Source organism: Rhinolophus hipposideros, assembly GCF_964194185.1.
Source record: "Rhinolophus hipposideros genome assembly, chromosome: 2".
Classification (NCBI taxonomy): Eukaryota; Metazoa; Chordata; class Mammalia; order Chiroptera; family Rhinolophidae; genus Rhinolophus; species Rhinolophus hipposideros.
The window spans coordinates 2,474,694-2,492,476 of record NC_138048.1 but is presented as its reverse complement, the minus strand read 5'-3'; the positions used below and the strand labels follow the sequence as shown (position 1 = coordinate 2,492,476).

General features: G+C 35.6%; 1 protein-coding gene across 4 annotated transcripts in view; it reads right to left on the bottom strand.

Annotated features, from left to right (window-relative positions):
* Nucleotides 1-2,977: 2,977 nt before the first annotated feature.
* Nucleotides 2,978-17,783, bottom strand: part of U2SURP (U2 snRNP associated SURP domain containing) — a 47,902-nt gene continuing 33,096 nt past the window's right edge. For all 4 annotated transcript variants that reach the window (XM_081068560.1, XM_081068561.1, XM_081068562.1 and 1 more), the window contains 5 exons: nucleotides 14,368-14,527; nucleotides 12,218-12,328; nucleotides 9,795-9,913; nucleotides 8,451-8,627; nucleotides 2,978-7,299 (listed from right to left, as the gene is read on the bottom strand). In XM_081068560.1, coding sequence (XP_080924686.1) covers nucleotides 7,161-7,299; nucleotides 8,451-8,627; nucleotides 9,795-9,913; nucleotides 12,218-12,328; nucleotides 14,368-14,527 — 706 coding nt within the window. In that variant the 3' untranslated portion in view covers nucleotides 2,978-7,160. The remainder of the gene's footprint in view (nucleotides 7,300-8,450; nucleotides 8,628-9,794; nucleotides 9,914-12,217; nucleotides 12,329-14,367; nucleotides 14,528-17,783) is intronic.

Sequence of the window (17,783 nt, the reverse complement as noted above, 5' to 3'; positions counted from 1 at the left end):
TCATCAGATCTTTCACGGGGGAGGACAGCACCAGTGCGTGCCAAGATCTTACTCATGAAGAATAGTATCAAATAAGCTGTTCCAGAAACACTCAACAGATCGAGATGGTTGAATTCTCCAACTTATCATGAATGGTATTATAACCTCTGAAATACACAATAAGCAGTACTTCTTTATCTTAGCACCAAACCTTTCTCTCATTCTTCACACACTGTTGTGGTTTTATTATATAATTGTCAAAATAAAGACTAGTTTCACTACAAAATACATGCAAAAACATATTCTGAGGCACTGATGAGTTCCACGTCAGTCAGGAGAATAAACAAGTAAAAAATCATTCTCCACTAAGACTTGTCTCTAACATATGCCTGCTGATTGAGATTCAGCATGTTTTTAGGGGAATGAAACCAGCATTTGTAGACGTGATGCCACTGGGGAGTCCTTGGTGAGTGTCCTCTGCCTTCCTGCACTCACATAGATAGTATTTGGCACAGAGCTGGAGGTGCACGTTTCTAGTGAGGAAACATTTTTTTTTTTTTGAGGAAACATTCTTAAAATAACAGAGGATGTATCAGAAGTTGAGGATAAGAACCCTAGGAAATAAACATGTGATCTTGAAATTTAGAGTTGAAATTTACGTTAGCTAAATGTTACTGTGACTGGAGGATAAAAAACATCTACTTAGAACACCTGTTGGTTTTGCTGCCATGACACCCCAGCGGGAGGCCTATATTAGGCCCAGATATTTTCCCAGAAAGAAATGAAGAGTTTGACAAATCCTTTATTAAAATGGTAGCATGGCCAAAAACCAACTGAAAAGCATTTTCCTAAATGTTCTTAATAAACTGCACACACCCAATAGCCATTGCAGTGCAATAAAAATATGCTGAGTAAGAAAAATCATCTAATAGCACTTCACATAAATAGAACTATTTGGCTGCTTAGCTAGTGTCAATGTATAGCAAGGTGCTTATTCAATTTCAATGTTTTAGCTATATGGAGGACCAATGTTTTCAAAGTTTTGTTCTTCCAAATTTACATTGTGCAGTTTCTATGCTGCCAAAGAGCTTTACAAATGTCATGGAGACACTGCTACAAAGCCATTATTTCTGAGTAGAATTTAAAGTGTAATTTCCTTTTCAAATTCTGTATGGTTTCAGCTCTCCGTCCTTACAGTAATTTTAGGATACAGTTCTTATTTCTGCATAATCTGAAAATACAAACTATAATTTGCAAATACACACAAGAGTTCAGTGTGTAGAGTTCAGACACTCGTTGCCCCTCTTTTTATCTGTTCTCAGGATACCGTTCTGTGTCCATTTTGTGGAAACTACACATTGCTGCTCAGCTCTGGTAATTTGTATAGATTTCTTTTTTTTTACTTTGAACTTGGACAAAAACTCCAGTGCTTCATTGTATTTCATACTGTTCTCCAGTCTTTCACATATATCCTATTGAAGCTGTTTACATTTCGATTTTACTTTAGGAACTTTGGTTAATGGAATCCTATAATGACAACTAATAGAACGTTTTTAAATCCACTTAATAAAAATGCTTTTTTTCTCAAATGAATTTAATGTCATCTAGAAGACTGGGACAGCAGATTATGAAGTGATATTCAGTGTGCAATAAACCAACATATCTGTAAGTGTAAGTCTGTAAACTCTGTTAACTAAATACAAATCGAGCACAAGAAAGTATCTTTTCAAGTTGTGCTATGGAATTGTAGTGTTACTCTTTTAGTTAAAAGATGTTTGTCTCTCTGGTTTTCAGGAATACTGCATGTTTACTGATTTCCAATACCTCTGTATGACAACTATTAATATGTGCCAGTGACTTATATGTGATTTCATCCTTACAATAAACACCCTATTTTACAGGCAAAAGAAAATTCTGAAAGATCACAGTGGGGAAGAGCTGGTATTCGAGTCCAAATATGACTCCACAGCAAAATGAGTATCTAATCCAAACACAGAGCTTACTAAATGCCAAACTTTGAGTTTCCTTTTCATGGGACAATAAATAAAACTAAGCCAGCATCTTTGTATGGTCATTAATAGTAATTCACTACAATTTTCAAAATCACATAGCTTGCTTTGAAAGTATATTTTGTACCCCATGCTATGAGGCGTTGAGATTAAATTACACCACATACCCATTAAAGAGAATACAGCATAAAAAGTGATAAAAAATGGTAAAGAAAGTGGTGTGGGGTAGTTGGCATATATACTTGGTTATTACTGTGATTTCTTTTGAAGTTTTTACTCAAAATAGTAAATACTACTGTGCCATTTGGGGAAAATCCTTTTCAAATTCTATAAGGAAATACAGAAACTTTAAGGGAAAAGGAGGCTTTAAAGAACCAATGCACATACCACCACATGGATGAATCTTGAAGACATTATGTAGTGAAATAAGCCAGTCACAAAAAGACAAGTACTATGTGATTCAAGAGGTATCTGAAGTAGTCAAACTCACAGAAAATAAAATGGTAGTTGCTGGCGGTGGGAGAAATGGGGAGTTGTTGTTTAATAGATAAAGCTTCAATTTTGTAAGATGAAAAGTTGTGGAGACTGGCTGCACAACAACGTGAATACACTTAACACTAATGAACTGTACACCTAAAAATGGTTAAGATCGTACATTTTGTTATGAGTATTCTACCACAATTAACACTTTAAAAAGGAACAAATGTATTATTTTTTTAATATGATAATGGTACTGTGGTTATTAAGCTTTAGAAACAAAACAGACACATACTACTAGGTTGATATTTGCAGGTTGATGGGTATTAACGACGATGGGTATTAACGACAAATATTCATTCTACTATTGGACGATGGGTATTAACGACGAATGTTCATTCTACTATTGTATATATTTGGAAATTTTCCTGAACAAAATAAAACAGAACAAAATAACTTCAAAAAAGGGGGGAACCAATAAGGAAACAAAATTTCCTAATCAAAAGATTAATCTATCATGAAAACATTTTATTGTAGTTTAAACATGTAAAATGTAGTGACATTTTAGCTACAACAGAGAAATGTGACATCACTTATTTCACTTGGGAGAAAGCTGCCCAAAACTAGATACGGTTTACTGGGCTTGCATTAGAAAAACTATATGGAGAAATTACATGAACAGTCTAAAGTTTGCTATGAAAACAACATATTTTATTAAAGAAATTAAAAGTCAAAAAAACAACAACAAAAGGGAAATTCCACAACCTTTGTTTGTAACTATATAATCTTTATGTAGAAAAACTATAAAGTGACAGTCTGGAAAGCAGCTCCACAATAAACTTGATCCTTACACAAAGAGTTAACTAAATTATGGAATCAGTTCACCCAAAGGAAATTGTCTTGCTGTAGAATATATTTCAGCTGAGCTGATTTCAACTATATATTCTCATTTCTGAAAAATTGTCTTTCCTGATATTTCAAATCACCAGAGATAAAATGTGCAAGAGCCTGTTGAAGTAAAAAGATAAATCACAAACACTGCAAGCACAATTCCATGTGAGAGTGAGGACATTTATCTATAGGTCTACAAAACTGTATAAATAACCGTTATACACACAGTCCATTTACACCGAAGCTCCACAAGGTGGTACTGAGTAAACACGAGGCACTGAATTGTCAACAGAACACGGTTCACTCTGCACAGCAGCACGTCCCCACCTCCTCAGCTCTCCTATGACACAGCACTTCCCCTCAGATTTGTATTTGTGCGTTATCTAAGTCCTGGGAAACTGATTAAGAACAACAAAGAAAAAAGCCAAAAGAATAATGAATTAAACATCCCTGAACACTATTCTGAAACATGCATGTGAAATATGAAGAAACCAAGCTGAGATTTTAGTCACTAGTGCTTTCTTTAGTATCCACACTGAATTTTCTGTAATTAGCTTTTCCATTAAAATATAATAGAAAACAACAAAGGAAAAAAGCTCTTATTTCTTCAATGTGCAGTCTTAGAAAAGTTGTAGTATTTTTTTTTTTTTAAACAACTTTCTCTGCTAAAGAAATCACACTGTGGTCACCTGAATAGGTTAAGTCACTTTGGCAATACAGATTAATTTGCTCTCGTTTATAATAATCAAACTATTATCATGGCCATATAATTTTTCAGAACTTACACCACCATGGAGTACATAATATTTCTAATAAACCTAAATTAATCATGATTGGAATTTTTTACAAATATTTTTAAATGCTTAAGAATATTAAAGTTCAGGGGGAAAATACAGAAGTCATAAGCAAGTATGTCCTCCCTTTAAGATTCTTTACTTAGGATAAGTTTCAGGGTAAACCCACAGGAATTGTCTGCAATAAAGAAAAATTAGGTCAGTGTATAATAATTTCTGCAATTTTAGTAGAAAAGCCAAGAACATTCTGAGCCAAATACGAGCATTCTTTTGGGCTAGGTCTTTTCGTTTAATTCTTTCATCTCTAACTTCTCCACACATTATAATTCAGAATGGCCCATATGCTTATTAATCGTCAAAAAAAAAAATCACAAGCATGATTCTTTTAATCACAGGTCTCTCCTTCTCTCTCTGGTAAGAAACAGACCACCGATTAATTTACTTACTTTCTCCCACCTACAGAAGAGAGGGAGATTAAATGGTATTAACCTGGTAAGGAATCCTGTTTAGAGTTTACGCCGTGTGCTGTAGGAAAAGCAGACAACAGGACGTCCTCTTACACGCAGCTATGGCAGAGGACAGTTGGAACAGGACAGTTCCTGTAACCAGAATGCTGTCTGTGAACATTTTAGTCAACCTGCAGAAATTTTGCTACACAATTAAAAGCGTCCTTTAGGATAGGAAACAGATGAATAATGTGCTATTTATAAAAATGTGGTAGAATATCTATCCCCCTTACTATTCACCAATTTCTGATCTCATTAAACTTGCATAGAATCCATGGAGAATTAAACAGGCTTACTCTAGATATTTTCTCATTAAGTAAAATTTGAAATAACCTACCAGACACTGTTTGCAATTCTGGGAAAAAGAATGCAGTACAATCTAATACACACATTCACTTCCCAGAACGTATTCTTCCCTGACATTCTGTCATGCCTGAGCAATCCTCAGCCATCCGCCCAAAAGGAAGCCAGCCTTACCCACCATGAGATAAGGGAAGCTCGCTCTTACTGGTTCTAGATTAAAGAACTGTTAAATTCCACTGCAGTAGAAAAAAATACTACAAACAAGCACCGAAAACTGACATTAATTTCTTCTCCGGGATATTTTTTTAAGACAGAGAGAAATAAATATTCCTTGCAACTTTACTGGCAAAATCGTTAGCTGACTAATTATTTCTAAGTCTAGACTAGATACCAAATGAATTATGGAATGCCCAAATCACCAGCAGCTCAATATTATTATTTTTGCAAAGAAAGGTAATTATATAAAGTTCCATTCTCCCAAGGCAATGAATAGGGGAGAAAAACATGTAACTTTACAAATGGCTATATTTGTAGGTTTTTGAAAACCAGCACCAAATGTTCATGTTTATTCTGAGCAACACTTAGAAATTAACATTTCCTAATATGGACAAACTAGAGTGAAAAATAAAATAATAACTTTCAAGCAATACTGCATATTGTAAGAACCACGAAGTAAAAGAATCTGATTGGCTCATTTCTAAACCTACTGTAGGTTTGCCCCGTTTGGAAACAGGAGGCCTCACTGCTCAGCTAATGTAACTCCCCATATCATGGGCACAGCTTATTTAATATTTGACTAGGCAAGATAAAGATAAAAAAAAAACAACTTGAAAAGCAAGCTAACTGAAAACAACCTCTTATTAGAATACTCTTCCATTCTTATTTAGTCCCCTATTAGTCCCCTATTGAGGGGGCTAAAGCCAGTCAAAGCAGAGTACAGTGCCTAAATGAAACCCTGAGAGCAGACTCACAAATAGCAGTGTCAGTTCAAGTCTCCATAACCTATATTACATCACGTTTATAGCAACATTATGATTAACGTTACACAAGGCTTCTTACTTTCTTACTTCTTCCTCATACTTCCTCATACTGCAACAATTTTTATTCCCACTGCTAAAGTGATTTCAACTCTAACGGTTTACATCAACTTTTTCCACCTTGAATTTATAATCCACTGGATGTTAGGTTTCCTGAAAACTATTTTATTTTTAAATTTTAAACTTAAAGCTAAAACTATACTAAATTAAAAAAAAAAAAAAAACTAAGGTGCTTTAAACAGAACCTTGTAGAAATACACTAATACCAGTGTTTAAAAGCCCAGAGGGCTATAAAAGGACAATAATCAAACAAAAAATTGTTAGAAAACTTCTTTTATAAATAAACTTCTTTCATGATACAAGATGAAATCAAAGATGGATATTTAAGTTTTCCCTAATAATAAGTAGTTGATCAGGACATAGGTTGAGTGTATCAAGATCACTTTGTTACTTTGAAAAAAGAAACACCATTTTAGCCAGGCATTCATTAACAAAAGACCATGCCACACCCACCTAGTCTTTTGATCTCTGGGTACCAGTAGGACCCATGAGAACCTTCTCCAAGAAATCAGTTGGCAAACCTACCAAACGTGAGTCTTGGGTCCCTTAATTTGACAGTTATCTCAGTCAATATAAAACTGCAGCGACTTGAAAAACGGATCTTGTAAACGCATTAGGTATAGAAACACAACAGAAGTGCTCGACTCAGTAGGATTTTAAGAGACTTGATGTCACCAATAGGGCAAAAAAACAACATTACAGTTTTCTGTTCAGATTTTATTTGAAATCTAATTCAAATTGTCAAAGCTACAAAAGGGAGGAAGACATCTGTATCATTTTTGCTAAGTCACAACATCCTAAAACAAAATACTACTACTGCCAGCAGATCCATTATACACATTTCCGATGAAATTCATTAGCACAATAAAAACTTCATCTTGAGAAACAGCCACAATGAAAGTAATTTATACAATAAAAAACAATGACGGGTCTACAGATGCAGTTACTCATGAGTTTACACATGCATTCACAAACAAATAAACAAAAACCCCAGGAATGCTCTTTCATTTGATTTTTTGTTTTTTTGTTTTTTAAAAAAACAGACCGTTCAGGCACAAAACAAAATCGCATTTCCAATAAGTGACAGCATCTTAAAAACTTATGTCAGTGTTTGTTTTTCTTTGACTTTTTATGAGACCTGTGTGGAGACCGGGACTGGGACCTGGATTTCTTCCCTGATTTTTTAGGAGATCTAGACCGTGAGCGCCTAGACCGTTTAGGTGTTCTTGAACCAGATGGTGACCTGAGGAAACAAACAAAACCAATTTATCAAAGTACTCATGTGACTAAAAGTAGTTATCTAAAATGAGCTTTAAGGGAACACAACAAAAGTCACTGAAATGAAAAAAGGTAGTAAACTTCCCAAATTTATACTTTGCCTAGGTGTGTGTACATATATGTGCACGCGTGCGCACGCACGCACACACACACACACACAGAGTCTATTTCCTATGCGTTATGGTGCACTTGCTTACAAAGACAGTTTCCTGAGCGTTACCACACTGCTCTACTGAATCAAAATCTCAAGAGGTAAGGACTGGGAACTTGTATTTTTAACAAGTTCCTCAAATTACTGATAACCCCCAAAGTCTGAACCTCTAAATCTGCAATAGAAAGTTCAAAACGGCATCTAATATAATTCACAAAATTTAAAAACCACGGCAGCTTTTCAAGCCTATCTTCTTGAAGAAAAAAGTACCAACTACAGCAATATCATCCAACGGAACAGGTTAAGACAGTACAATTTTGGTAAGTGCTATTCATGAAGGCTACCAAAACAAATAAACACATTTACATATATATACATGCAAGTGCCATTTATTTCTTCACAAAGGAGAAATGTATCGATTTTATAAGATTTTACTAAAAATGGATACAACAATAAAGTTTTAGACATAAAGCAGTGTTAGCTCTCAGGAAAATTCCTCTATAAAAGTAAAACATTTCTGAACCACTTTTCTGGAACTCCAAGGGAAAAAAGTACATAACACACTAAATTATACACTGAAGAAATGGTATTTATTTCCACAAGTTTCTACCCAAGATTGCTGGAGGGTAGGGAGATAGATTTTTCTTTCAGCCTTGACAAAAATCAAAGAATATTCTACAGAAACTAAAGAAGAACAGAATGAAAAGTAAAGCAGCTACCCCATAGGAAACATTGGATCTGAGGTTTCTAATTCTTGGCTGGTCTTACTGTTGGAAGCCTTCTTGGGCTTTAGTCATGAGACTGGTAATAGGGAGATGCAAAGGCATAATCTAAGATGAAAACATGTCTCTTTGGTTTTCAAAAATCCTTTAAAAAAATGGCTACCAACCAAATTATTTTCAAAAACTCATGGAATGACAAAAAAATTGGTGTTTGAAATATTGCAAAACATGACTTGCATTTACCTTTTGGCCTTTTTGCTAACATCTCTAGGAGAGTCTTTGTGAGATGACCTGGACCGTGAGCTCTCTTTATGAGATCTTTCTGAACGCTCTGACCGCTCCGATTTTGGTGATGGGGATTTCACTCGTCTACCACTGCTACTGCGAGACGGGCTAGGGGATGTACTGTGTCGCCTTTTCCTATGGAACAAAGCCCCAAAACATGCCATACGTGAGCAAAGGATCAGGTATTCATTTTCCTTTTACTAAATTAGCTATTAATTCCTATCAGTTTAAACAAACTTTATTTTCACTAACCTTACTGATGTTATTTTCCAACAACATTCAATGCCCTTTATACCAAGACCAATTAAGTCTCAAAGACAGGTTGATCAAGACAAAAACTGAATTCAACTAAACCGGGTTTTCTTTTGCTATAAGAGATTACTGGGACAATGAACAAAATTTCATTAAGCTCTCTGACAAGTTTTTTTAATGTTAATTTCCCAGTCTTGAAACTTTTATTGTCGTTATATAAGAAAATGGGGCATTGCGTTAACAAGTTACTCTTTAAATGGTTGCGGAGAGAAGAAAATAAGGCAAAAGTAGAAATATTTTAACATTTGGGAAACATGGGTGAAGGATATCTGGAAATTCTTTACACTATTCTTGTAAATTCTGTAAATCTGAAATTATAGCCAAATAATATAAAAGCAAAAAAAGTGACAGATTTGTTATTTAACCATTTAGTATAACTATGTTATTTGTCTGTAAAGTGACTAAACCAGAATTTTATTTGCAGTCACTTGGTTTTTCTTAGGAAAACCTCAGTTCTGCTAACTGAAGCAATTGTGTCTACTAAATCAGAGATTTGGGGACTGCGAAAGTAGGAAATAAAAGCTAAGAGAAAAACGATGTTTATTAGAGTGAAAACAAAGTGAGGAGCAAGACCTTACAGTCTATGTACACAATCTCCCTTCGAGAAACGGCCAGGAGACTCAAGTTTACAGGCAGCAGGCTCCACACAGAAAAAATGCTTACACTGGAGTCAACAAGAAAGGCCTAGCCAACTGCTGAGTTATTTAAGTCTTCAATGTGATACCTAATAGGGTAACTGAATTCAGCACCGCACTAAGCCTAAGGTACCACAGGAACCACGTAAAGGGGTGATGCCCCAGTTCACTGAGCCGAGTGCCAACTCACTGTCCCATTTCTCAGCTAATTCCACATCCTGTAGGCAGGAGCCAAACATGTTTATCATGAAAAATACTTGTCTAGTTTGCTGGAATCGGTGATGAAAATACTGTAAAACTGAACATCATTCTTAATCCTGAAACCAGCATGCGCAGTAAATGAGAAATGTTATACCTTTCTTTCCTTGTTGGAGTGCACTCGTCTTTTTCCTTCTTGTCTTTGGATCGAGATTCCAATTTTTCTTTATCCTTCTTATCTCTTTCTCGTTCTCTTTCTAATTCTTTCTCTTTCTCCTGTTTTGTTTTTTTTTTAAAGAAAGAATATTTAGTCATTAAAATTACCAATCTGGGTTAATCTCATTTATAGAATAGTTTCTCTTCTAGTTAACTACTTTTTAAACCACTACTGATGGTGTGAGATACCATTTTTTTAAAAACATCAACTCTTCCGGAAAAGTTAGTCATTTCTTCTACTTATCCTAAACAGTGATACCAAATGACAGCAACTTAACATTCACTGACTGCCTCCCACAGGCCAAGCAATTACTAAACAGCTTTCCACAGACATTTCAGGTAATCCTTACAAACGCCCATAGTACTGAATAGTACTGTTATCCTCATTCTAGAGGTAGCAAATGAGACTCAAAGGTCAGGTGCCATGCCCAGGGTACCACAGGATACTGAAATCAGGATCTGATCCCAGCGCTAGAGCCAAGGCTCATAACTACTTACCCTGGGTGCTGTTCCCCCACAAAAAAAAAAAAAAGAAAAAAAGAAAGGGAAAGCTAACAATACACTGACATTGCCATTTCAGACTATAATAATCAGTAGTGATTTTAATTGTTCAGCCAAGTTAGTTCATTTAATCAAAAGAAAGCTATTACCAAAGCAATAGGCTGAAAAGGAGAAATAGCTATTCACAATAATCATTAATAAGAAAATCTTATCAGTGAGAAACAAGTACCAATTGTATGGGAAATTTTAAATCCTAATTTATGAAAGTACAGACTGCCTACATGACTATACAATTATATAAACCAGAAAAATAAATTCTTTGCTTATCCCCAAGCTGCGACAATTGCCACTTCTCACTTAAATTATGATTTCTGTTGATTACATAACTAAAGGAGTGGCTGGGGATAACGAAGCCACAAAGGCAGCTTAGCTCTTCACTAACAGGACTTTAATTTCTCTATGATTTATATGCATCGGAAAGCTATGACAACTGATAAAAAGCCTGTACTAGCTGTTGGCAAACATTTTCTAAAAGGAGCCAGAGAGTAAACAGTTTCTGGTCCATGGGTCACACAGTGTCTCTGAAAAGTATGCCACTCTGCCACGACAGTCCCCAAGTCCCCGCAGACAGTCTGTAAGGGAAGGAGCCTGATTGTGTTCTGTAGATTTATTTACAAAAACAGGGTGATGACCAGTCTGCTGCCCCTGGTGTAGACCTTCAGGAAACACAGCCTCCTTTCCCACTGCAATCATGGAAGGCAAGGGAAGTAAAATGATAATACAATTATCACTGCCCCCGGAACCCAGTGAGGTACAGTCAAGGGACAGTATTCCATGAAGATCAAACACCTGCCTCCGTCACCAAAGGCATCCATGGGGTACCAATACGAAACACCTTTTTACAAATATCATTTATCTTTTTCCAAAATAAAACATACAGAGTAAAAATTTTAAAAGTGATGCTGAGGAGACTTACTCTGGTGATCTGTAGGATGTATATTCCTGATTGATAATTTTATAGGAATCAAACTACAGTTAAAATATTTTAAAGATTTTAATAAAGTGTAATAGTAGCAGTTATCTAACCCCCAGTCCTGCACAATCGGGACTAACCGCCCAGTTTCACAGAGAAGCAGCAGCCGCATTGGCCTGCCGTGACGTGCACAGCAGGGATGCCAGGAGTCCCAGGGCTGTGCAGTGACAGCCGCCGGTCAGTGCTGCCCGTCGCCAGCTCACCACCCTAACAGCCTCCTAGTAATTACAATCTCCCTCTAGCTTTCCTGTTTCCCTTTCTATATGATCTTCTATGACAGTCAAGATACAGCAGTCCCAATAAAATCCTTAGAGTCTTTCAATTATCACACGGGCCTCCTTGTTCTAAAATTCTCCGCATATACATGATTTTTATGTGCAAGAATGTCAGGACCCTCAAAAGCTTAGAATTCACAGATGAGGTATTCTACCACTTACTGTCCTTCCCTGAAAACAATGGAAAAAGAGTCCAAAATGAACTTCCTAACCCTAACTCCATCTTTTTGTCTCTGTGCCACTTCTCATAGTTGCTAGTGTCTCATTGTCACAAATATATAGGGTCTTCGAGATTGAAAGCATACTCTTAGCAGGATTTTCTAGTCCACAGGTAGTATTCAGAATAAAACAGAAAGCTGTGGCCCTAAACATTTTGCAAGTTGAAATAACTGTAAAACATCAAATTTCAAATGTTCCTAATTGTCTACCAGTACCCAGCATTTACACATCAAAGGTTATGATTTGAGGTCTACTTTTCCTTCGTACCCCAATATTCTAGGTAGTCTAACAAGTAACTTCAGAAAATGCATATCACTGAGTGTATTTATTCCTTACTCGTTGAAGAAGTTTATCTCTGTAGTGTTCTACTTGCTCTTGAAAGCTCTGGCCTGGTTTTTTAGGTCTTTTTCCAGATTCCAATTCATCCTGAAACTTCATAACTTTGAGCTGTGAAATAACACATTTTTATAATAAATATTTTCATAAGACAGTCTTATAATAAATCTTTTCATCACTATAGCTTCTTAAGCACTGCTGTGCTCCTCTTCTGAAAAATTCTTTTCTTTGAAACGTTACACACGTTTTTACACAAAAGGAAAAACATAAACAGCAAAGTAGTAACTGATAAAACCTCAGTCAAAACACAACATCAACACAATACCCCCTTATCTGTTTGTTGGGCCGCTTGTCAGACAAGCCTAGCTATGCAGAACTCACGTTAGCAGGTGTGGCCCCACATGTTCTCTGCAAAGCCGTAACGCGACTCGAAAACCATGGGCTGTGGTTCATGCCCTTAATAACTTACTTATTATCTCAACACAATGATAACGAATTCCACGTCTGGTTCCCCAGAGACCTACATTTGAAAATTAGAATTTGGTTCACAGCCCAAATCTCAAAAGGGTAAGATGTGAAAGAGGCATAATGAGAAAAAGAGAAACCATTGCCAGTATCTAGCAGAGAAAGGGGGTGCCAGCTCAGTCAAGAGCACGTGACGTACGGGGATGTGTGTGCAACATGCCTATCACACATATACAGAGTAGAAATAAGAACGCTCATAGTAACTACCCAAATTAACAAAAGGTTAAATTACTTCTCTTAGCTTTCTTCTCTTTAAGCCAACAAGGAAACAGAACATTTAAAAACGATTAGTCTGTTCTGGCCTTTTGCAGGTAACTTGAATTATTTTTACTGAGCCCAGTTTTTGTTTCTACTCCAATAGCCCCACTAGGTCAGTGAGGCAGAGTTCAGTAAACTGGAAGGAGTCCTGAGAGAAGGGACATGTGCAGCTTGAAAAAGGTCAACAGGTGAGTGTCTTCATGACACACCTCACCTTACTTATTCCCCTAAAAGTTTATAAAGAATGTAATTGAATACATTCAAGGAAAAATGAATCAATGTGTTAACTCTGAAAATCCCTCCTCCCCCAAGTATAATTAACACCATATTGATTCTATGTGAGGTTAAAACAAAATGCTTTCTGTTAACTTTTCGGCTTGGTAATGTCTGAGAAAGAAGTAGGCAAGAACTTGTAATAGCCCAACAGTGAGTAGGTGGGGAAGTGGAAGGTAAATGTGGTAAATATTAACAGTGAACAAGAGGAATAGTGCTAACGCACAGTAGGCATTCCAAAACACTTAAATGAATGGACAGTGTTAAAATTCACTCTCATGTACACTTTTGAGATTTGGGACTGACTGCTACACTACTGCTAACATTTACTGGGAATGTTTCATCATCCTGGGGCAAGAACAGGAAGGTTCCATCATAAAACCCTTCCCTCTCTAACACATCTGAATACCTCTGGTAATAAAGAGAGGCACGGAGAAAGGAGAGGAGATAGAGGGACAATCTGTTTGAGATACTCTGGACTCTCCCCTAAGTTGTTCCCCTTCTTAGTGTTGAGCCCCACTTAATGTCTACTCTGTCCCCATCCATCACTACAGGTGCAGACACTTAAAATTAGCCTATTGTAATAAAATGTACACACAGCCTGAACATGTCAAAAAATACCTCACGTGTCTTAGTTATATACCATGTGCACTCAACATGTAACGGATTGCATAATGCCAGCTACAAGCTACCCATTAGAATCACTGTCTTCAGAGTATCTCCTCTGTGCCGGCAGTAGAGATAGAATGACAAACCGTTGATAGACACACTCCTTTCCCTCCATGGAAATCACAGTCTGGTGGGGAATACAGACATTAAACAAACAAACAAGCAAGAAAAAGAAAACATAATACACACATGACAATACACGTACAATCACAACAGAGATAACCAAGGAACAAATGCAGGTTAAGGAAATGACACCAGGAGAAGGGATGCTTGCACCACGACGCCTGAAGGAAGGCAGCTCGTGTGATGGTTTCCAGGCATAGAAGGAGCAGGAGACACCAACCCTAATGTCAATAGGGAGCCTAGTTCAGTGGAGAAAGTGAAAGGCCAGTCAAGTGTAGTTTCAGCTTTTTTACAACACTCACCTCAATTTCACGAAGTTTAGCTCGTTTTTCCTCACTCATTTCAGAATACTTAGAGAACTTGGACTCAGTCATTTCTTCTTTGATCGGATTAGAGTACAAATGATGTTCTTCGGACTTGGAACTTTGAGTATCTTCTTCATCTTCACTTTCTTCTTCTTGACTTTGGAAATAAGCAGAATATATTGTATGTCAAGGCAGCAAAAAAAAGTTACATTTTACAGTCTGGTTTAAACTGCCTTAAAGCTTAAGTGTTAACAAAATGGAAAAGGGTAGTTCATCACTAAAACATTTTTTACAAAATATTTGATCAAATAATATAGACAATTTTGCTTCCCCCATAGAAAAATTTTGAGCTTCAACACAGTCATACTTTTTCAAATTCTGCTTATGTTAATATCAGGTATGCCTTTCATTTTGCAACAAACTTTCTTTGCAGCAGTTAACTAAAATGAATAATCAATGATTTTTACATACTTGACGATTCTGAGTAACTTCATAAAGCTTAATGTTTAAAAAGCCATGTTTACCCTTCCTCCAGCAGAACCTACAAACTAGAGAATACATGAACTCAAGGCACACAGAGCTGCTATAAGACAATCAATGCAGCATGTAAAGACCTTTTTTGATTAGCACATAACCCTAAGAATAAAGCACTGTATACATTTTAAATAGCGGCACACCCTACTACCATGTTTCCCTCAAAATAAGACCCAGCTGGACCATCAGCAGTAATGCGGCTTTTGGAGCAAAAATTAATACAAGACAGGGTATTGTATTATATATTATATTTTATTATATTATATTGTATTGTATTGTATTGTATTGTATTGTATTATACCCAATCTTATGTTATATAAAACCCGGTATTATATATTATTTATACTATATCATATATTATACCCGGTCTTGTATTATATTAAAGTAAGACCGGGCCTTATATTAATTTTTGCTCCAAAAGACGCAGTAGAGCTGATGGTCCAGCTAGGTCTTATTTTGGGGGAAACACGGTAGTCATGTCATAGTTGATTCTGGAAGCTGACTGGTTCTATGTCAGATAAGAAAATGAAAAACTGACTACCAGTGGTAGGTATACAAAAAAGAAAATTCCTTCTGTCCTTCCAGAAGCAATCTAGTGGAAACAGACAGGTAGGCAACTATGTATAAAGCTGGTCATCACTGCTGAAACAGGATTAACAAAATGTTTTTGAAGCATAAAGAATGAAAGGGCTTACAAAGAAAAGTTGTGTGTTCTCAGACTGGGCTCTGTGTGTGTATGTGTATGTGCTGAATGTGGGCAAAACAGTCATCCGTGTACAAACAAACTCAAAATGTTTACATATATAAACAAAATTCCTTATAAACAATATTGATTGTGATACTAATATTACTGGCATGGCCTAGAAAATATGCCATTTCCCTTTAACATTTGAGCCTGATAAGCCCTTCTGTGTTAGTATTTGGGTACTACATACCTTCTACCGTAAGTAGTCCTCTTAGTGAATATATATATACATATATACACACACACATATATATACATATACATATACATATATATACATACACATATACACATACATATATACATATATATGTACACATATATATACACACATATATATAAAACTATTCATAATATGTAGAACGTTATAACTTCTTTCCAAATAGAATTTTAATTATTTTAGAATCTGATGATAAGACTCACACACTGAATGAGAAATATTTAAGCAAGGCAGATAAAAATAAAGTGCCAGCAACACAGAATCAGAAAAGACATAACACTAAGAGAAAAACCATGCTACTAGCTTTTTAATTTCTCATCCAAAGGTTCTTTCCAGGACATTATTAAAATGTTTTATAAACTTGATACTCTCTGAGCCCACAAATCATTAGTAAGTACCACCTTAAGGTACAACTCAATACAACATTTAGGTAAGGAAAAAGTCAAAACCAACCATTAAAAAAAAACAAACTATCTTCATTTTGGAAATAAACCTTTCACTTAACATTTCTCATTAATTGCCAAAAACTTCCAAAATGCAGTTTTTAGTTAATTTTTTAAAACACAAGAATTTCTTGTTTTATGGTGCATGAAATTTTTACAAGTGTTTCAGATGCTTTAAAATGGTTAAAGGTTAAACTATGTGGTGTGTGTATGTATACATATAAATGCAGATGTTTACTGAAGGATTATTCTGGAAAGGGTCGATGAATAAGGACATGACACAGTTAATTAAACTGTGGTATCCACGTAATGGAAATCACTTAACCAACTCCAGCCTGTTATTTATATATGTATTTTTTTTGCAATTTTCAACATTCCTTGATAAATATCCTTGTACACTTATCTGAATGCTTGCTTTCAACCAATGATGAATATATAACAGATAAATATGTTACATATTTGACATGGAATAATACCCCTGACACTAGAGTGAAAAATGTGGGTCACAGAATAGTACGTATAGTGTTATATACTTAGTTTACAACAGATACACGTTTTTATATATACAGAGAAAAGAGCTATATGGCTAGATATTAAACTATATTAACACTTTTTAAATGAGCTGTATTTCGATACCTTAAAATATATACATATTTTACAGTTGCTATTTTAATTATTCAAGGCCCAAGCAGTGTGTTCTAATTGGTTTTGACGTTAGCTCTTAGTTACCAATTCTAGGTTCAGATCTCATCACAGCTTCATCTTGCTCTTCTTTTAAGAAATGGAAATTCAAGATTCTAAACCCATACAGAATTCATTACAAATGAAGCTAAATTACTATTTGGAACTTTTTCCCAAAGCCTTCGTAGTGTTATCTATTTTTCAATCACATTTCTGCCACAAATACAAGAACTAGTTTCAAAAAGCTGCTCCTTAACAAAAAGACATTTTGAATTCAGCCACTAGAGAGCAGTATTGAGACTCAGAAAAACTTCAAGGTTCAGAATGTTGTATGTGAAAGTATTTTTTCCTTGCTTTGTACATTCATAAAATTATTATGATTTATTTGGAGCTCCTAGGAAAAATCAAAAACATAACTTAAATTTTCAGTGACCCATGCTTTACTACAGGAACATGATTTATTCTACCGTCAACACTAAAATGTGTTCACATTGCAAACATTAACACATATCAAATTTACGCAAAAAAAAAAAAAATTAATACCTAGAAACAAAACCAACCAAACAATACTGGAGTTCTGCAAAGGTTTTTTTTATCCCTTCTTTCCCCTAAATTAAATATTTTATGAGTACACATACTAATTTTAAAGCAGTGATTCGTCAATGGTGAGATGTTATTAGTGACGGGATTATAGATACAAAAAGGGTTCAGAAAACCAATTTTTAAAGCAAATTGAACTGCTCACATCCCTGTACTCCTAGCCAGCATCAGACAGCTATTTCCATCAGCA